The sequence below is a fragment of the Peromyscus leucopus genome, chromosome 13 (genome assembly GCF_004664715.2).
Source record: "Peromyscus leucopus breed LL Stock chromosome 13, UCI_PerLeu_2.1, whole genome shotgun sequence".
Taxonomy (NCBI): Eukaryota; Metazoa; Chordata; class Mammalia; order Rodentia; family Cricetidae; genus Peromyscus; species Peromyscus leucopus.
This window is the reverse complement of record NC_051074.1, coordinates 51757871-51779441: the sequence shown is the minus strand read 5'-3', so window position 1 is coordinate 51779441 and position 21571 is coordinate 51757871. Positions and strand designations below refer to the sequence as shown.

The following is a 21571-nucleotide window of genomic DNA, read 5'->3' as shown; positions in this document are numbered from 1 at the left end:
TGGTCTCAAACTCACAGAGATCTGCCTGCCTCTGCCTCCCGAGTGCTGGGATTAAAGGCGTGTGCCACCACTGCCTATTCTTGCTTTTCAGGTTCTATTTTCTTATACCTCCTGAGTCATCTACACCCTAATTTTTCTACTAAGTCTGCTGTCCTGTTTAGTAGAAATAAATCAGTGAGGTAAATAACAGTAAGAAACAAGTGTAATAATACTGCAGTTGAGTGTCTTCAGAGGGTGTGTGGGATTCTTATTTGTATTTTGTATTCCTCTAGTATTACATCAAATTGAGATGCAAGTTTAATTGTCCCCCTTATTGAGTACACAGTAAGTCATTTAGATGGTGTCAGCCTCTGGAGGCCCAGTTTTCTTCTTTCTTTCCCCCTCATCAGGTGATGGAAATAGGCCATGTGAGTTCCTGCTGGGCTGAGCAGGCATCTGGCATCTGGTTAGCTGCAGGATCAGTGAACATCCAGCCTGTGCCCAGTTCCCCATTCTTAGGGCTTAGCTCTCTCTATGACTGTAGAGGACAGTGCTTTGTGAGAAGGACAAGTCTTAGAAGTCTCGGTTAAATGCTTCATTCTTGTGGCTGTCATTTTCTAGGGGGGAAGCATAATTCTGTCTCACTGCCACAGAAAGAATATAATACTTAATACATTCTGTTGAAAAATATCAACCATTAGAATGGTAGGAAAATGAACTTGTACATTACCCATTAAAGAGATGCTGGGTGAGGCTTGGGGTAAGCACAGCAGTCCAGCACATGTTTAGCATGTCAATTTGATCTCCATCACTGCAAACAGCAACAACAACAAAACAGAAAAAGAGTAATAGAAAAGAACTATGGTGACTCACAAGTAATATGCAAAGATGTGTCAGGTTACCACCTGCCTCAGGGTATGTTATGGGATATGTGCGTCTGGGCAGTGAAACATGCATCTATTATTGTGTTATGTTAGCCTGGAATAAATTGCTGTGAAGGTTCATAAGTGTTAGTCAGAAAAGTGTTCCTTGAAATCCAGACAGGGCATAGAACGTTGGCAAAAACTTCAGGTGAAGGAGACAAAGGAAGGGAAGTCTGATCCATATTTTGAGATTTTTCATAAAATCATAAAACTGATTTTTCTATAAGTGAAGACCCAGTAAGGTTGCATGAGAAGTAACTTGTGTGTCTTATTAGGGAAAGCTGTAAATGGTTTATATTTAAGTGGGTAACAGGAAGATATGGAGGTTTCAGCTGGTTTGGAAAGATGAAACTTTTGTACCATGTTTAAGACTTTATGTTCTGTCCTGGAAATTAGTACAGAACTATTGGCAAGAGATAACTAGGGTACTATGTCGCCAGTATGCCCCTAAAGAGAAACCTGGATAGACTGGAAGTCTTGGCAGGTGGATAGTCGGGTGATGCAGAGTTGGGAAGTATTCAAGATGAGAGAATAGTGATCTTATCAACACAAGTGGAAGACAGCCTTATAGGAAGGTAAGAATGAGTTACAGATATATTAAGGTCATATAATGTACCAAGTAATATTTCATGTAAACAGAAATGTGGATTAGGAGAATTTTAAGAGATAAAATATTTTCAGTCCAGTGCCTGGAAGTAATAGCTGAGGAAGGAGAGAAACTTGTTTTTAGGGGCTAGTGAGATGGCTCAGTGGTAAAAACACTTGCCCCCAAGTTTGATAACCTGAGCTTGATCCCTGGGACCTGCTGGTGGAAAGCGAGACCTGACTACCACAAGTGTCCTCTGACCTCCATACGTGTGCCAGAGCAGTGCACCCCAAAACCACAATCATTTTTTCTTCCCCTCTCTCCCCCTCCCTTCCGTGTGTGTGTGTGTGTGTGTGTGTGTGTGTGTGTGTATGTGTGTGTGTGTGTGTGTAGATAGGGTCTCCCTGTAGCCCTGACTGCCCTGGAACTTGCTCTGTAGACCAGGCTGGCCTTGAACTCACAGAGATCCTCCTGCCTCTGCCTACAGAATTCTGGGATTAAAGGCATGAATACTACTCCTAGCTACTTTTAAATTTTAAAAGTAAAAATTGTTTTTTTTTTTGTTGTTTGAATTTTTTTGTGTGTTCATGTGCTGTATGTATGTGTGTGTGTTGGTGTGGTGTATGTGTGGTATATGCATATGTATATGTTTTGCATATGTATGTTGTGTATGTGTGGTGTATTATGTGTGTTTTGTGTTGGTGTATGCATATGTGTATGGGTGCACTTCATATGTGTGTTGTATGTCTGGTATGCTTATGTATGTGGAATTTGTGTGTATGTATATACTTGTGTATTTGTGTTATGTGAATATATGTGTGTGTTATATGTATGTGTGTAGTGCATTCATGTGAGTTTGGAGAGGTATTTGCACTTGTGTGTTTGTGCATATGGATGCTGATGGAAGATGTTGGGTATCTTCTTCTTTTGATTTCTACCTTACTGACTTGAGACAGAGTCTTCTCACTGAAAAATAATCTTACCTTTTCAGATAGGTTTTGGCCAGTGAGCTCTTGGATTAGAAGAATATTATTAAAATGTTATCACTGTCTAAAGCAATCTACAGATTCAATGGATAAAATACCAATGGTATCTATCACAGAACTAGAAATACTCTTAAATTTTATAGGGAATCCAAAATAACAATAATAAAAAAAAAAAAACAGCCAGAGTATGATGTAGACTGGGGGTTTTTCATCATCTATAGTATTTACTGTTTTGAAGTACAGTTCCTCTATACATAAATTTTTGTAGTTTTTTTTTTTAAGTCATGATGGGTGTCTTAGGGTTTTTATTGCTGTAAATAACCATGACCACAGCAGCTTTTTTCTTTCTTTCTTTCTTTTTTTTTTTTTTTTTCGAGACAGGGTTTCTCTGTGTAGCTTTGCGCCTTTCCTGGGACTCACTTGGTAGCCCAGGCTGGCCTCGAACTCACAGAGATCCACCTGGCTCTGCCTCCCGAGTGCTGGGATTAAAGGCGTGCGCCACCACCGCCCGGTGCTCTTTTTCTTTTTTAATGGGATTTTTCTGTGTTCCCTGGCTTTTCTGGAACTCACTCTGTAGACCAGGCTGGCCTCGAACTCAGACATCCCCCTTCTGCCTCCCAAGTGCTAGGATTAAAGATGTGCACCAATACATCCTGCCCACAGCAACATTTATTTTTATTATCAGCCATTTTATTTATCATTATTGATACTTTGATGAGACAGTTTATGTGTGAGAATGCAAGAAAATCAAGATTCAGAAAAGTAGAATAAGTAAGTAGACTTTGTACATTCATATCAATGTTGCCTAAGTAATTAAATTGGAAAGGTATGTATATACTGTCATTGCTCAAAGTAGCCATCAGAACTTAGATTTTAAATAATAGCCTCAAGATTTTATTTGTACTTATACAAAGATGTATAGTTAACTTGAAATATCAGAGAATTCATTGAATCATTTCGTTTTGGATTTGCGTAACAATGGTTTTCAAAATATTTTTGACTTGATGTAAGTTCAGTAACAGAAGGATTCAGATGAGTAAGTTAGTTTGCTAGAAATAAATTTCTGTTAAATTAATAGTCACTGTTTTTTTTCCCTCCCTAGTCATCAGATAAGCAGCGAGCCCTAGAAGAAACCAAAGCCTACACCACCCAATCCTTAGCAAGTGTTGCGTATCTGATAAACACCTTGGCCAACAATGTCCTGCAGATGCTGGATATCCAGGCATCCCAGTTACGGAGGATGGAATCTTCAATCAACCATATTTCACAAGTGAGACCATGTTACTTTTCTGTTTGCCTGTGAGCAACACTGCCTTTGTTATGCAAGTTAATGTGCATGTACCATTTGGAAAATACAAACTTAATATTGCATTTTTTTTATGATTCTTTTTGTGATGTCATTTTTATAGTTTGATAGGAAAGTAAATTTGATGGATTTTATTAGAACTCAGTTGCTGTGGTAACATAATCACTCCTAAAGTGAAAAATTATCTTTTTTTTTTTGTAAAGAAAAAGTCTTTTGACAGGTTTTGTGTGTTTTTACTGCTTTTCAAGTAAAGACTTATAAGCTTGGTGGCTAATTTAAAGTTTTCTCATGTCAGGCTTTTTTAACCCTTTTTTGGTGGCTGTCTTAACTATTGTTCTATTGCTGTGAACAATACCATGACTCAGGTAATTCTTTTTTTTTTTTTTCAGCAATATATATTTTTTATTTTACAATACCATTCAGTTCTACATATCAGCCATGGGTTCCCCTATTCTTCCCCCTCCCACACCCTCCCCTTACCCCCAGCCACCCTCCATTCCCACCTCCTCCAGGACAAGTCCTCCCCGAGGACTGTGATCAACTTGGTAGACTCAGTCCAGGCAGGTCAGTCCTTCCTCCCAGACTAAGCCAAGTGTCCCTGCATAAGTTCCTGGTTTCAAACAGCCAACTCATGCAATGAGCACAGGACTTGGTCCCACTGCCTAGATGCCTCCCAAACTGATCAAGCCAATCAACTGTCTCAACTATTCAGAGGGCCTGATCCAGCTGGGAGCCCCTCAGCCTTTGGTTCATAGTTCATGTGTTTCCATTCATTTGGCTATTTTTTTTCAATAATTGAGTAAAACTGAAATTTATTATATTCCACAGTCGTCCTAGGGACCTCCATGCTGTATATATAGCCTCTATGGTTCTATGGGTTGTGGTCTGATTGTTCATTTTATATCTAGAATCCACCAATGAGTGAGTACATACCATAACTGTCTTTTTGGGTTTGGGTTACCTCACTCAGGATGATTTTTTCTAGTTCCATCCATTTGCCTGCAAATTTCATGCTTTCATTGTTTTTCTCTGCTGAGTAGTACTCCATTGTGTATATGTACCACATTTTTTTCATCCATTCTTCCGTTGATGGGCATCTAGGTTGTTTCCAGGTTCTGGCTATTACAAATAGTGCTGCTATGAACATAGCTGAGCATGTATCTTTATGGTATGTATCAGCATTCTTTGGGTATATGCCCAAGAGTGGGATGGCTGGGTCTTGAGGTAGTTCGATTCCTAATTTTCTGAGAAACCGCCATACTGATTTCCACAGTGGTTGTACAAGTTTACATTCCCACCAACAGTGGAGGAGTGTTCCCTTTGCTCCAACTCCGGTAATTCTTACAAAGGAAAGTATTTAATTGGGGCTGGCTTATAGTTCAGAGTTTTAGTCTATTGTTACTATGGCAGGAAGCATGGTGGCATGCAGGCAGACTTGGTGCTGGAGAATAGCTGAGAATTCAATATCTAGATCTATAGGCAGCAGGCAAAGAAGCCTTTGGGCCTGGCTTAAGCATTTTTGAAACCTCAAAGTCCACTCCAGGAACACTTCCTCTAACAAGGCCAAACCTATTCCAACAAGGCCACTCTTTAATGAACAAGTATTCAGGTATGAGCCTGTGGGGCCATTTCTATTCAAACCACCACAGTGGTGTTGGGAATTGAACTTAGAACTTGAGCATGCTAGACAGCCACTTTATTAGCGAGTTAAACTCCCACTTAGCCCAGGTTTCATGTTTACGAGAATTTATCTGCCAGCCGTATTTGTAGAACAGGAAGTTTAGAGACTAGCATCCCATATAAAAATACCTTTACATGAAACTTGAAGTTAAAGTTTTCCTTATGAAAGCTCTGTTTATAAAGGAGAACAGGAAAGGATAGAATTATGTGATAAGGAAGGACAGAATGCAGATAAAGGACTTGAGTCATGAAGGGATAAAAAGGTAGTTATTTTTCTAATTTTAACTCTGGTGGGCTTTTCTTTGAGTGTGTGTGTGTGTGTGTGTGTGTGTGTGTGTGTGTGTGTGTGTGTGTGTGTGTGTAGCTAGTCTTTATTGTCAGACTTTCTTTGGACTGCCAGCCTCCAGACAATTACAAGGAGGCTTATTAATTATGAAAGGTTGGCTTTTAGCTTAGGTTTGTTTCCAACTAGCTCTTATAACTTAAGTTAACCTGTTTCTATTAATCTATGTTCTGCCACGTGGCTTGTTACCTCTCCTCCAGTCTGTATGTTAGACTCCCTCAATGTCTCAAAGACATCTCCTCCCACGCCATATTCTAACCCTGAGTTCTTTCCAGAAGTCCTGCTTATTCCCTCCAGCCTAGCTCTTTATTAAACCAATCAGGTGCCTTTGGCAGGTGAGGCAAAACACAGACACATCTTCACACAGTGTAAACGTATATTTCATGCGTGTGTGTGTGGTGTGTGTGTGTGTGTGTGTGTGCGCGCGTGCGTGTGTGTGTGTGTGTGTGTGTGTGTGTGTGTGTGTGTATGTATGTGTTGGATAAATACATAAAAATATTGTAGCTAGTGCAAGTGTAAAATTCAAAGCAAACTTCTTGGCTTTAACGTGGCTTTTTTTTTTTTAACATGGCTGTTTTAATGATATAGATGTTCATTGAGGTGTATAGACTTCATGTCTGGCTAATGTTACTATAAGATGGCTTTATTTGCAAGTTCTTTATGATAAAGTTTGAATTTATTATATAAAAATAAAAGCCATATTTATGAAAATACAGGAAGAAAATTGAAAAACAAGCTTTTTATTATTGCTTAAGCTTTTCACCTTTTTTCTCTTCCATTATAGTCTACTTACTCATAGTTTTTATGATATAACTGTGATTGTAATAGGTACAGAATTTGGGATTTTGCTTTGTTAGCATTGAAACACATTCTCATGTTGTTAGAATCTCTATATAATTTCTCAGTGGCTGCCTATTTGTATAGCTTTCATAATCATTCCTGTATTGTAAGTCCACTTAAGTAGTCTTATAGGTGGGAACAGTGGTATACACCTGTAATATGAGCACTGGGGAGGCCAAGGCAGGAAGGTTATGAATGCAAAGCTGGTCTGTGTTGCATAGCAAGACTTTTACCTTAAAAAATGCTGTGACAGAAAGCTTATTTAATTGCAAAATGCATTTTTAAAAGCATTAAAATGATTGGTTGATGTTGGATGTCTTCCTCAATAGTTTTCCAACCTTAATTTTTCTGAGCAGGTTCTCTAAACCCTGAGCTCACTGGCTAGACTGACTGGTCACCAAGTCCCAGGGATTCCCGCCTGCTGCCCCCTCTGCACTTGCAGGGGTGCACTGCCACACTTGGCTCCCCTGTGGGTGTGTGTGGCTGAGGTTCTGTGTGCGTGCGTGGACAGCAAGCGTTTCCCCACCGAGCCACCCCCAACCCTACTACGTTTGCATATTGCACATTGACATTTAATCATATGTCTACTTAATGTTAGCTTCTGAAGCTAATCTGATGGAGTGAGTGAAAAGTAGGAGAGAGGCTGGTAGAGGTTAGTAGGTCAGAATTGGGAAATCTCAGAGTTGTTGGAAATACATTGAACCCTTTTAATTTAGAGTTGTGTTTCTAGAGGTCCGTACCTGGATGGGGAGGACTACATTGCTGCAGTAGATTCTGTGATTATCCAAGTGTGTCTTAGTGCATTTGCAGAGAGGGACTGTAAAGGATGGATGTAAGACACAAGAGCAGCCGCACAATTCTAGATTTTGTAGAATTTGCTTCAGTAATACAATTTCAGTAATACAAGTTTGTATATTTGCACATACACAGATGTGTGTGTGTGTGTGTGTGTATGTGTGTGTGTGTGTGTGTGTGTGTGTGTAGGCTTGAGGTTACAATCATTCTTCACTCTTTTTTTTTTTTTTAATTGAGGCAGGGTCTCTTACTGACTCTAGAGCTTACCCATTTGGCTAGACTAGCTGGCCAGTGAGCCCCAGCAATCTTCTTGTTTTCCTATCTCTGAGGTGACGTGTGCTGTGCTTGGCTTTTACAAAGGCCTTTGGAATCTGAACTCATGTCTTCCTCTTTTATAGAAAGCACTTTACCACTGAACCATCAAGCAGCACCTAAAACTTCCAAAAGTTATGTTTAAAACAACCAGTTTAATATAAAAACTATTTGATGGTCTTTAGACTGGGAGAATATTATTATTATTATTATTATTATTATTATTATTATTATTATTATTTTGTGCCAAGGATTGAACCGAAGGCCTTCTACATTCTGAGTCTGTACTCTAGCACCGAATTGTCTCTAGTCCCTGAAAACATATAATATAAAGAAAATGTTTTGTGTTTTAGAAAGCAGGTACTTAGGAAATACTCCAGAGCAGCATTGGCAAACTTAAATGGGGCAGATAGTAAGTGCTGTAGGTTTGTGGGACACAGCCATCTCATTGTACTGTTTTTAAACACATGTATCATTTATTTTTGTTTTTGTTTTGTTTTGTTTTAAGGTCAAGGTCTTAACCGGGTAGTATGTTGCCCAGGATGCACTTGTGTGCATCCTTGTGTTTCTGACAATTTTGTAAAAATGTTAAAACCCTTCTTAGTTTGTGGGCTGTATAGAAATAGATTTATTATGTTACTTTGATTTTTTGTTACCATTCATTGCATTTTAGGTCGCTTTTTTTTTTTTTTTGAGATAGGGTTTTATGTAGCTGGAGCTGGCTTTGATCTCAGTTTATAGTGAAGGCTGGCCTTGAACTTTGGATACTCTTGTCTCCATCCTAAGTAAGTGCCGGGATTATAAGCTTTGTAGGTGACCGTTGAAAACTTCCTTAAATAATAGGGTTAGTGCTTGTCACCAAGTCTTCACTCAGTCTCTAAATAAAAACACACCACTTCTCTAAAATTCAGATCTGACTTTCACCACAGGATTCATGCAGTTCCACCTGGTACAGCAAGAACACCACGAATGACCTTCTTTATTGTGGACATTAACAAAAGTTAATGAGAAAAATAGTTGCTGACACAAATACATATTCTCAGTCAGTGTCTGGGTTAAGGTTTCTGTCGTGATGAAGCTCCAGGACCAAAAGCAACTTGGGTGGAAAGGGTTTATTGCACTTACTCTTCCAGATCACAGTTCATCACAGTTGATCACAGTTCATCATTGGAGGCAGTTAGGGCAGGAACCTGGAGGCAGTAGCTGATGCAGAGGCCATGGAGGGGGCTGCTTACTGGCTAGCTGTTGATGGCTTGTTTAACCTGTCTTGTTATAGAACCCAGGACCACCAGCCCAAGGGTGGCACTACCCACAATGGGCTGGGCTCTCTTACATCAATTACTAAGAAAATGCCCTATAGTCTTGCTTATAGTCTAGTCTTATGGAGGCATTTTCTCAATTGGGGTTGTCTTCTCTCAGATGACTTTAGTTTTCATCAAGTTGACATAAAATCTGGCCAGCACAGGCAGTCACAATTGTTATTTAAGTGAATAATGTAAGAAACAAATCAGAAGTTCTTCTATAAATTTGTATATTCTATATATTTCATGTAATATAATTCTGTAGTATTTGTCTCTTTTTCTGAATGTAAAAACATTTTATGTACAACTGCAGGAGAAATAGTACAATTTATAGAGACAGAAAGATTAGATGTTATCTCAAGATGGAGAAGAAAGGAATTTGGAACAGTGATTTCCTAAGTCCCACAAATGGACAGTTGTATCAGGACATAATATCATGAATGTAATAAATTGATATAATTAATGTAATTAATAAATATCATAAATATAATTATTGAATGAATACTGCAAATGTAATCAATGAATACCACAAATGTAACTAATATCATGAGTGTACTAAATGAATATCATGAGTGTAATAAAAAAATTAAAAAAAAGAAAAAAATGTATTGTAGCTAGAGTTTTCCTGCCTTGCCCACAGTCAGGACAAATCTTTGTCACCCACCAGTCCCACAGCCACTCAGACCCAACCAAGTAAACACAGAGACTTATATTGCATACAAACTGTATGGCCATGGCAGGCTTCTTGCTAACTGTTCTTACAGCTTAAATTAATCCATTTCAATAAATCTATACCTTGCCACATGGCTGGTGGCTTACCGGTGTCTTCACATGCTGCTGTCATGGCGGCGTCTGGCAGTGTCTCTCTGCCTCAGCTTTCCGCTTCCCAGAATTCTCCTCTCTCCTTGTCCCACCTACTTCCTGCCTGGCCACCTACTTCCTGCCTGGCCACTGGCCAATCAGTGTTTTATTTATTGACCAATCAGAACAATTTGACATACAGACCATCCCACAGCAATGTATACCTTAGCAAAAAACTTAAAAAAAAAAAAAGTTCTTGTAGCTCTTTGGTTTTTGATCTGAGCACTTTTACCCTCACAGAGATGTTTGGAAACATTAGACAGTTTTGCTTATTTCAGAGTGGGAAGTGTTGTAGGCCATGTCTACCCATGATAACATAGTAACAAATATGATGAAAGGAATAGTACTTGGATTCTTTTTGGTTTTTTGAGATAGGGTTTCTCTGTGTAGCCCTGGCTACCCTGGAACTCACTCTGTAGCCCCAGACTGGCCTCAAACTCACAGAGATCCACCTGCTTCTGCCTCCCAAGTGCTGGGATTAAAGGCGTGAGCCACCAGCGCCCTGTAAGGATAACTCTTAATGGGAAGGGAAACACTTGACATGTTTTAACCTGGTGGCTGGCAGGCAGCCTTTCTGTGTAAAGAGCTAATTATTTTCAACTTCATAATCTGTAAGTTTTCTCTTGTGATTAGTTATTTGGGCTACTGTAATTTAAAAGTAGGTATAGACAAGTAATGGGTGAACAATATATCCCCATAAAATTATGGAAACCCAAATTTGAATTTGATATAATTCTCATATGTCATGACATAACTTTTATTTTGTTTTGTTTTGTTGTTGTTTTTGTTTTTTTCGAGACAGGGATCTGCCTTGTAGCCCAGGCTGGCCTCAAACTCACAGAGATCTGCCTGGCTCTGCCTCCTGAGTGCTGGGATTAAAGGCATGTGCTACCACCACCTGGCTTTATTTTGATATTTTTAAACTGTTGAAAAAGATACCATGGGTTGGAGAAGTGAGTTGGTCGGTCCAGTGTTTGCTGCACAGCTGTGAGGACTTGGGTTCGACTCCCAGAGCCTATGTGAAGAGCTCGGTGTGATGTGCACCTGTAATCCCAGTGCTGGGAGGCAGAAACAGACAGATGCCTGGGACTGGTTGGCCAGCTAGTTTAGACAAATTAGCAGGACCTATATTCCAATCTGAGATTCTGTCTGAAAAAAAACTAGGTGTACAGCTTATGAAGAATGACACTCAAGGTTGACTTCTGGTCTCCACATGCACAAGCATACATATACACATGTGTACTCCTCCATGTGATCACACACACATAAGCACCTATATATGTGCACACAATGTGTGCATACGTATATGCAAACCTGCACACATGCACATTTTAAGTTCTGCTTTTAACATGTGGGCTATAAAAATCAGGTAGTGGGCCAGATTAGATCTGAGGGTATGCTTTGGCAGCCCTTGCATTAGGTTAATATGGATAAAGACAGTAGTCTAGAGAGAAGGCAGTTTATGAAATGAATATAAAGCAATATTAAATCTTCAGACATTTGATTGTTATTTATTTGGATACCAGAGCTATCTGTCTTTGTCTTGTCTTTATATCTTGCAGACAGTTGATATTCATAAAGAGAAAGTTGCAAGAAGAGAAATTGGTATTTTGACTACCAATAAAAACACTTCAAGAACCCATAAGATTATTGCACCAGCCAACCTTGAGCGGCCAGTTCGTTATATTCGAAAGCCTATTGATTACACAGTTCTAGATGACATTGGACATGGAGTAAAGGTAGGTGCAGTTCTTGTCAGGCTTTCAGAAGTCATAGTCTGTAGTAGGGCTCTGGAAGATTTAAAATCTGTTTCATTTCCTAAAGGACAAAAATCTTAACACAGTTGTGAAGATTGCTCACTACGGTTAACTGTTGTGTCCTTCAGTGTTTCTTTAGTGCTGTGTGTTGAGAAGCAGTCATCTTTCAAAGGGATTTGCTTAGTTACGGTGATAATTTGCATAGATCAAATTAAGTATAGTGTAGCTGTTCTGATCTTTTAATGATTTAATATGACAGAACAATCATCTAGCATATTATTAAAATGTTTTTCTTATCTCAAAAATTTATCAGCAGACTTTTGGCATTAGTTTTCAGAACAGCATATGTTGTTAAATATGAACTTTCTTTTTTTTTTCTAGAATAATTTTATCTCAACCTTTTGGATAAATAAGAGTAGTATAGATAAAAGTTGCAAATTATTGTTTGTTTCCAATGCTTTTAAATTTGTGTCTTTATTTGGCCGTCTTTTAAAGATAACTGAGTATCTAGTATGCATATGAAGTACCATCATCAAAATTGTCGAGTATAGGGAATGTGGCCTAGTGGTAGATTAGGAGCTGTTCCACACAAGGCCCTGTGTCCTAGCACTAGTACTTCAGAACACCTACTAACTCCAGCTGGGTAAAAGTGTACTTCTATAAGTAGGTATTTGCACTGAGGAAACCATTCAGAGCTGCAGCTGAGTACATTATTTACAATTTATATTTCAGTAGTGATTGGAAAAACACTTTAAGTATGACTTCAAATAAATATACACATATGTCTATCTTGAAGCTGTATAGTTCATGCATATGATATTTTTCTGATATAAATCTATTTATATAAAACATACACCACCATTTTGGCCAGAAATCAGTAAATTCAAATTTAATGTTTATCTATGTAAAAATAAAACATAAACTATAAGCTTACTTATCAAACAACTTTTATTTCAGAGTTGTGGTTTTGGGGTTTTGTTGTTGTTGTGTTTTTTTTTTTTTTTTTTTTTTTTTTTAAAGATAGGGTTTTATTATTTTAGCCCTGGCTGGCCTGGAACTCATTGTGTAGGCCAGGCTGGCCTTGAACTCACAGTGATCAGCCTGTCTCTGCCTCCAGAGCGCTGGGATTAAAGGTGTGTGTGTGTACCTCCACACCTGGCATCGAGTTTTGAATAAGCATTATTACCTAGAATTTGATATTTAATTTTATAGTTGATTTCTACATATATTTTAATGACTAATTAAAACATATTAAAATAGGATATATAATTAAATGGTTAATTAAAACTGAAATTTATTTTAACTTGAGGAAAATTTGTTGAAGACTAACATTTGCTAGTAGAATGTTATAGGCTGCTACCAGAATCTGATGCCAGAAGATACTTGTAATATAAAATACCACATTTGTGCTTGCCTGTTTATATATTAAAAGATGATTCCTTCATGTAATTGTTGTTTAATTCTTAAAATATTTTTCTTTTAGGACTATAGCCTCTGTTGTTTGTACTGTAGTGTTTAGTGGTCGTTAATTTGAAGAATTCTTTAAAGGAATTAAGGTTGTGAATAAAACAGTGTTTTATGTCATCAATGAAACTCCTGGTCATGACACATTCTGCTTTGACCACTCTTTCTGTGATCTACTGAAACATTATTTTGTTAATGCTGATTGCTTAACTTGTTTTTCTTTGTTTTCTTTCTTTTGACTTCACATCCTGAAGTTCCAACTAACCTTTCAATGCTTTTTTCCCTTCCCTCTTTATTTGCTCCATTTATGCATTAAGTGGTTGCTTAGATTTAAGGTAAGAGATTCCAGGGCTGAATTTCCATTCTGTGTTCTGATGTAGAATGTTACATATGGGGAGGAAAGAGAGATTCTTCCTTTGGCCTTTTAAAACCAACAAATTAGTCCTCTTTATTTATTTTGGTCTAGCAACTTTGTTGTGTGTCTTCATGTTCCCTGAGGGTAGGTATTTTTGTCTATTTTGTTCATTGCCCTGTTGTTGTGTCTAGAACAGAACCAAAACACATTAGGTGATTAGTAAGTATTTGCTGAATAAGTGGGTGCTTTTGTGAAACTGAAATATGTTACACTGTTGTAAAGTGTTATGAGAGAAAATTATCTGGGTCTTTATAAATGTGGAAATTTGTTATTGATTGGAGGGCTAACTAACATGCTTTCTTTAACCCTCCCCCTGTGTAATAGCTTTTTATTCTATAAATGGTGTGCTTAATTATATGATTTGTTAACAACATGCCATTATCTTTCGACTTCTAATACAAAAAACTGAAAAGCAAAAATGTCATCATATACTTTTTTTTAAGTTGCAGTACATTTTACAAAATAGTCCTTTTAAAGTGGTTGTATAAAATATTTCAATTATAAACTCACCTTAAGTCTTTTTAAAGGTGAATGTTATTTGTATGCACCTCATCCAAAGTTCATGATAATATTTAAAAAAATACAAATTAAGAATTAGATATCGTGTTTGAAGGTATTTCTTAGTGCTAGCACACTTGCCTGGCGTGTGGAGGGCCCTGGTTCAGTCTCTTAGCCCTAGAAACCAACTAACCAACCAAATAAGATAAACCACACACACCCAAACAAAACAAGGCGCTCTTTCCTGTTGTGGCCTGTGTAATAGTTTAGCATTTTGAAGGATCCATGATAAAAGCATTTCAGCTATACTCAAGAAGCCTATCAAATACAGTGTCACTAAAATGATTTTCATCAAACTTATGCATTTCTTTTTTTTCCTTAGCCAGATTTTGTGATTTCTTTTCAAATATGTTTTTGTTGTTGTTACTCTGCAGTTTCCCATATCTTGAGTGTAGTTGGTGATAAGAGACAGGATGACTGTATTACCTAGAAGTAACCGTGGCCATGAAAGTCACACCGGAGAATAGGCTCTAAGCCTTTCCCTTCCTGGTAACCTAGATATGTGGAATCGTGGGAACGTTCCTTCTCTTTAAAATGGCTCAATTAAGTGAACTAGACTGAAAAAGGTAGGCAGTATTCAAATTTTGGTTTTTGACCTGTTTACCTACAAATGGTAGCAACGCCCAGAGATAGTAACTGAATAAAGACACAGCAATAGGCAGATCCTTTCTCTTAATGTTTAGTCTGCTGTCTAAGCCGTTCTCCCTGCTTCTTTTCTCTGGGTTGGGCTGTGTTTCTTTTTTGACCTTGAATGTCTGTTTTCATGTGAGACATAGGTCCCCTGAGGGCTTTCTAGAAAGATCCTATACAAATTATGCTTGGATAAGATGCCTCAACATTTTTCCTCTTTGAACCAAGAAGTTTCACACTAGAATCCCAAAGGACTGTACTAGTATAATAATTACACTAGATCGTACTATCGCGAAGGATAACGTTGGACAGAAACTTATAGGCTTCGCCTGTTTTCCACTTCTTCTAATCCATGTATAGATAAAATTATTCATAGTCCTCGTTTTTTTCTCTCTATTTAAATTTTTTTTTAAAGAATAGATTATTAAACCCAAGGCTTTGAGCATATTAAGTATGAACTCAACTACTGATTCTGCATCCCCAACCCCAGATCCTTTCTTTTTAGGGTCTCATGTTAGTCCAAGTTGGCTTTGAACTCACTGTGTAGTTGAGACTGGCTGGCCTTGAACTCCTGTCTTCTGACTCACCCTTCAAGTGCTGAAATTAGAGACATGTGCTACCACATCTGATCTTTCTTCCTTTCCCCTTCCCTCTTTCCACCCACCCATTTGTCTCCACTCAGCTTGCTTTTCTCTGTGAAATGTTCTCTTGTGGAACTCTGGATGTGGCTATTGCCACCTTGACTCAGAGCAGTTATGGCTGTTCATACAAGGCCTACAAGATGCAGCTCACTAACATCTCTTTTGGAATGGTGAGGAGAGCTCAAGAGACAGATCCTGAGTTTGCTCAGCAGTTCCTTGTCCTCCCTAAGGATAAACAAGTGCTAACAATTTCTGGAGGGGACTCTAGAGGCTGGCGCAGTTGTTTGTGAGTTGTCGTGCTCTGTAAGCAACCTTTCACTCACGTTTCTGTAAAGAACTAATTCCGTTCATCAATCAAGTCAGCAACACAGACTTGGATGAAACCCTTTTTCCAGTTTGTTGTTAGCATATGCCGTATCTGGGATGAATAGATATATATATATTTTTTAAAGATTTATTTATTTATTATGTACACAGTATTCTGTCTGCATATATGGCTGCAGGCCACAAGAGGGCACCAGATCTCATTACGGATGGTTGTGAGCCACCATGTGGTTGCTGGGTATTGAACTCAGGACCTTTGGAAGAGCAGTCAGTGCTCTTAACCGCTGAGCCATCTCTCCAGCCCCCTGGGATGAATAGATATTTGTTCACATCTTCCTAGAAAAAGTCACACACCACCTTTTTCTAACAGTTTCTTTCCACATTACAACTACTACTTCCTTTTTTTGAAAAAAACATTTCCTTATTTATAGAGATGGTTCTTTGTTTTAAACATGACTCATATAATCCTTTTATAGACCACTTTACTCTTTTTTTCCGCTAGAGCCCTTTTTCTTGTATATAGTAGTCTGGCAAGTGATTGACAGCTGAATGGCTATATCACAAATCATTTTAGGATGCATCTGCTACTGTTCTGTTGAAGCAGGTCATCTGTCAGTATAAGATTGCTTATCAGAGGTGATCCCACTGGTGAGCTAGAGATACGAGGCTGACCAGCTTCAGAAATAGTGCGGAAGTTCAGAGCAACTTAAAAGTGCCTTTGAAAAATAATCTCATTTGGGTGGTGGTGGCACACGCCTTTAATCCCAGCACTCCAGAGGCAGAGGCAGGTGGATCTCTGTGAGTTTAAGAAGTAAGTTCCAGGACAGCCAGGGCTACACAGAGAAACCCTGACTAGAAAGAACCACCCCAAGTAGTCTGGTACACTCAGCAGAAAGAGATCATGTTTCAAACAAGGTGGGAAAAGGTGAGGTTGTACCCAAAGGTTCTCCTCTGACTTTTATGTGCATACTCTGGTATGCATGTGCACACACATGCGTGCACATCAAGAGGAATTACTGTTACAATGTGGTTGCAGTGCACATATGCACACACATGTTTCAAGAGGAGTTACTATTACAAAGTAGATGCAGTTTTTGTTTTCCTTTTCGACGTTTATGGTATGTGCATACACACAAGCACACTCACACATGTAGTCTTCTACCACAGCCATAATTTAGCCAGGTGTTTCGCCAGGAAAACATATTTGTCAGGAAATATGTTCTCTAAAACACCTCAAAATTTCTTCTAGGATCATGATATCTATTCAGTAAAGAATTTTGAATAAATTATTTTAGATTTGAACTATTCAATTCTAGTTTTAAATTTGCCCTTTATAAAAAAAATCAGATTTTGTCACTACTGTTTTCTTAAGTTTTTGTATTCATATTCTCTACACTACTTACTGTTTTATGTTGCACAGAGGAATATTTGCTTGAGAAACTACTGACAAACTTAGCTTAGTAGAGAGGAGTATATGAATAAAATTAGGTGGTTTGGACATGACACAGGGCCTTAGTTCTTAAGTGATTTGTTGTTCATCCAACCCACTAACCAAACAAATTCAGTCATTTGAGAAACTTAAAGATCATAAAATGTATTCATTTTTGTTTATATAGGCCCATTCAATTTTAACTGAAAGATTACTTTACTCAGTTACTAGGGCAGACTTGAAGCCGTAGAGAAGGTACTGCAATTTAAACAAAAGCGCCTCGAATACTGAGACGTGAACCAATTACAGTGGGGTCATTTTCAGGTACCACAGCTGCCCCATATATAGAATAAAACGCTCTGCTGTTCTCTGTTCCCGCTCCTCCTCCTTCCCCCTCCTGTCTCCAGCCAAGTGAGCTGTAGTCGAGTGTTCGGGTCACTTCGCTCTCATCACTTACAGTAACTTTGGGTTTTATGTTGTTTAAGGTTGAGCTTAAAGGACTTTGGTTACTACTCAAATCTTGTGGGGTCATAAATCAAAACATGCAATTTTAAAAAGTTATGGTGGTTGTCAGATTACTTACAAAATTTTCTTCAAATGTGAATTTTTTAAGCCATTTTAAAGATAAAATTCACATACCCTTTGCTTATTAAAGATAACAAGGATAATTTATTTGATAATTAGTATTTATTGTTTAAAAGTGACAGCAGAAGGATTTCAGACAAATGCTTTACTTTAAAATGGTAATAACATTGCAAAGGTGCCATTTGTCATTAAAGATGGTTTTGACATCACACACAACTTGTTCACTGGGCTATTCATTTCAAGAGTTTATTGCTTGATATTATTTCTTGCCTATTTGGATAAGTAATAATTATTATTATTTTAGAAGTTAAAAAATATACCCTAGCCAGAGTTAATTTTGACCGCCTCAGTAATCTGATATAATTAAGATTTGTTTTCATAAAATTTCAATTTTAAAATTGGCCAAGAGTAGTGATGCACGTTTTTAATTCCAGCACTTGGGAGGCAGAGACAGGCGGATCTCAGTGAGTTCAAGGCTGGCCTGGTCTCCATAGTGTTTCAGGCTAGCTAGGGGCTTCATAATGAGAATCTGTCTCAAATATATATATATATATATATATAATAATATATATATATATATATATTTGTATTTAAAAATTATAATTGTCTCTTCCAACTTCAATGGTATAATATCTTACCCTTTTATGTTGTAAGTATACATTTTAATTCTGAAGATAGTATTATGAGAAACTTGATATTGTGTTGTGATGATGGCAGTCTAAGATAATAGGGACTTGAAAATAGAGCATGTGTGGATCTACTTTGTGAATAGTAATTTAATCTACTGGTAGTCTCGAACAATGTGAGGTTGCATTGCACTGTATTCCTTACTGACTCCTTATAAGATAAATGGATGTTTAGGGGTTTTCTAAATGTGCTGACATACTCTTTTGATGGCATCATTATTCCCAGATTGCCCATCTTTTCTGTATTTGAAATTTCAGTTGGGAATAGAACTATGAATGTGGTCATGGTCCATCTCTGACTCAGGACTATGTCACACTGTCTCATTCCTCAGTTAGCCTTCACTTTGGGCCTGTGTGGGTTTAATTCCCACTAGAAGTCATACAATGACAGTGGCTTTTGTGTCCTCAGTGATGGGTTACCTCAACCCTGCCATTGCCTTGATCTTCTAGCAGCGTTCAGGTAGGTGATTTCCGCATAAGGAGAACATTAAATCTGAATTGTGAGAGTGACTCACAAGTTTAAATAGCTGAACTTTCTTTGTACATCATACAATTTATCTGTATTATATATTCTCAAGTTACAACTGGACATATGCATAATTGCATATTTTTAGCTGGGAAATATGTTTTATGATATACTTGCTATCTAAAGGAAACAATCCCCAAATGAAGAACTGATTAAAGAGCTTATTGTTTCTAACTGAGTTATTTTTTGTTACACTAAAGTTTTTTTATAACTATATTATTTGATTTTAGCTAAGTGTAATATCACATAGTCTAACCAGTGACTGTTGGTGTGATGGCCTAATGGCAAATAAATTCTCCACACACAAGTTGAGACCAATGTGAACCCTTTAGGAAGAGTCCTTTGAGTACAACTGCCAGTGGTAGAGTGGGGTTGCACACGGATTGCATGGCCTCTGTGTTCTTACTTAAACCTCCCTCCCTGTTTCCAGTGCCACTTCCTTATCTGCAGAGATGTTCAGTTGTGTTTTCTTGAACACTTTTTTAGGTGAGTACCCAGAATATGAAGATGGGTGGGCTGCCACGTACAACACCTCCAACTCAGAAACCTCCAAGTCCCCCTATGTCAGGAAAGGGGACACTTGGGTGAGTATATAGTAATAGAAAACCATGTTGTGTACTGTTGTGTTAAAGAAATGAAATAGAACAAACCAGTCTCTATGGAAATTAGTAGGGAGAAGATTTTCTTCGTAGTGTTACCTTTGTGTGTGTAACTTTCTTTCTTTTTTTTTTCCTGGTAAGCACATCTTTATACTTTAAAAGTGGTTGTTTAGAAATTATTTTTGTAGTGTATACTTTAAAAGTGGTTGTTTAGAAATTATTTTTGTAGTGAGTTTTAAATTGGTACAAAATCCTCACCTAAATTCATGGTTAATTATAAAGTGAAGTCTAACTTTAATTTTTTTTTCTTAGAAAATGTTAATGATCCTTTTATAATGCAGCTGCATTTATCAGGCTGTTCTAACTTGTTATATTTTTGAGCTCTGATTTAGACTCTGGAGTTGACTTTATTTCATAAATTACCAGTTATCAGGAAAGTGTGACTTTTTCTCATACAGTATATCCTAGCTTTATCATGGTTGAAGTTTGTGATTAAGTGGGTATAATGTAATCCAGAACTGGTTGACTGAAATTCTGGTTAACTCTGCTGTTTGTTCTATGGTCAGTTTGTCAACAATTTAGTTTTTTCATCTGTAAAGGGATTTTTAAAAATGTGTAAGACAAGAAGGACAAATGCTTTCAGAACTATTGTCTTTGTGATACTTTCTCAAAAAAAAAAAAAAAAAAAAAAAAAAAAAAAAAAAAAAAAAAAAGGAAACTGGCAAACCACAAAAAAATGCCCTCCCCTGTCAAAACTCAGTCACTTTGGATTTGGATAGGACAAAGGCAAGTTGAAATATAATGGATGATATGTTGGAAGGGGATTATAGTTTGATCAGTAGAAAACAAAACAAAATGTGAAACCAGGAATAGGATGGTTTTATTTAATGAATTTATTTTTGCTTTTTAAGCCAGGTGTCACTATATAATGTAGCCTATATTGGTCTTGAACTCTTGATTGCCTCTTCCTCAAATTTTGGAATGCTGGGATTACAGGTTTGTGCCTGTAATCCAGTTTAGGCTTTATCTAAAATGATCTTTTTGTCCTTAGAATACAGAGGAAAGAATCTAGCTGGTCAAGTAAGATTTAAAATTCAAGGTAGAGTGAACATGACATTGTAGCGTGTGATGGTCCAGAGGCAGTGTTTCCTTTGTTTCCTGTAGAATGACTTCCATTTTCTCAGGTGGACTACCTAATGGAGTTTGTAAGCGGTTAAGTTAATGTTATCAAGTCTCTAGGAAAATGAAAATTTCTTCTGCACTCAGAGTTTGGACTCATGACTCATACACTCGTAATGCGTTTTCTTGGGTGTTAGCATGAGTTCAGCTGCTCCTTCAAGACCAGAGTGGCTAAGTTCCATTTGTCCACTTGATGGTCATGGCTGTTTTCTTTAGTCTTTGCCTGGTCACCTATTACTCCTCTTCCTCCTGTTTATTTTACCTTTTTAACCTTGTTTGTATCATTGTTTTCTTGTAGAACTTTCAGTTAGTGAAGATAGAATGGCACATTTTAGTGTGTGGAAACCTTATCACAAGTAGAATTTAAGATTAATTTTCTGATATATATATAAATTTATATATGCATTCTAATTTCAAAGATGCTTGAATTTAAAAAAAATATTTTCAATTCAGAGTTGTGGCATCCCTTCCTTCCTTTTGACACAGTAGCACATACAGTGTCCCTTACTTATTTGAGTTGTAAATTATTTTGTTTATTGAATCATGCCCAAGGGAAGTAGAGTAAACAGTGCCTTTGAAAAATAATCTCATTTGGGTGGTGGTGGTGCACGCCTTTAATCCCAGCACTCCAGAGGCAGAGGCAGGTGGATCTCTGTGAGTTTGAGAAGTGAGTTCCAGGACAGCCAGGGCTACACAGAGAAACCCTGACTAGAAACCCCCCCCCACACACACACACACAAAAAAAGAAATCCCATTCAAAGTCAGTGAGCCCAAGTGTCCAGGAAATCAGTTCTTAAAGAAACTCTGGGAGCCTGGTTGGGAGTGAGTTACTGAGAAATAGAAGAGCCGGTTGAGCAGCATCCCCT

General features: G+C 37.7%; 1 protein-coding gene across 28 annotated transcripts in view; it reads left to right on the top strand.

Annotated features, from left to right (window-relative positions):
* Positions 1-21571, top strand: part of Abi2 (abl interactor 2) — an 86615-nt gene that overhangs the window by 22756 nt on the left and 42288 nt on the right. For 14 of the 28 annotated variants that reach the window (XM_028856375.2, XM_028856373.2, XM_037210361.1 and 11 more), the window contains exons 2-5: positions 3577-3744; positions 11475-11651; positions 13451-13468; positions 19414-19511. In XM_028856375.2, the coding sequence (XP_028712208.1) occupies positions 3577-3744; positions 11475-11651; positions 13451-13468; positions 19414-19511 (461 nt within the window). The remainder of the gene's footprint in view (positions 1-3576; positions 3745-11474; positions 11652-13450; positions 13469-19413; positions 19512-21571) is intronic. The other 14 variants (XM_037210371.1, XM_037210360.1, XM_037210370.1 and 11 more) reach the window with 1 other exon arrangement.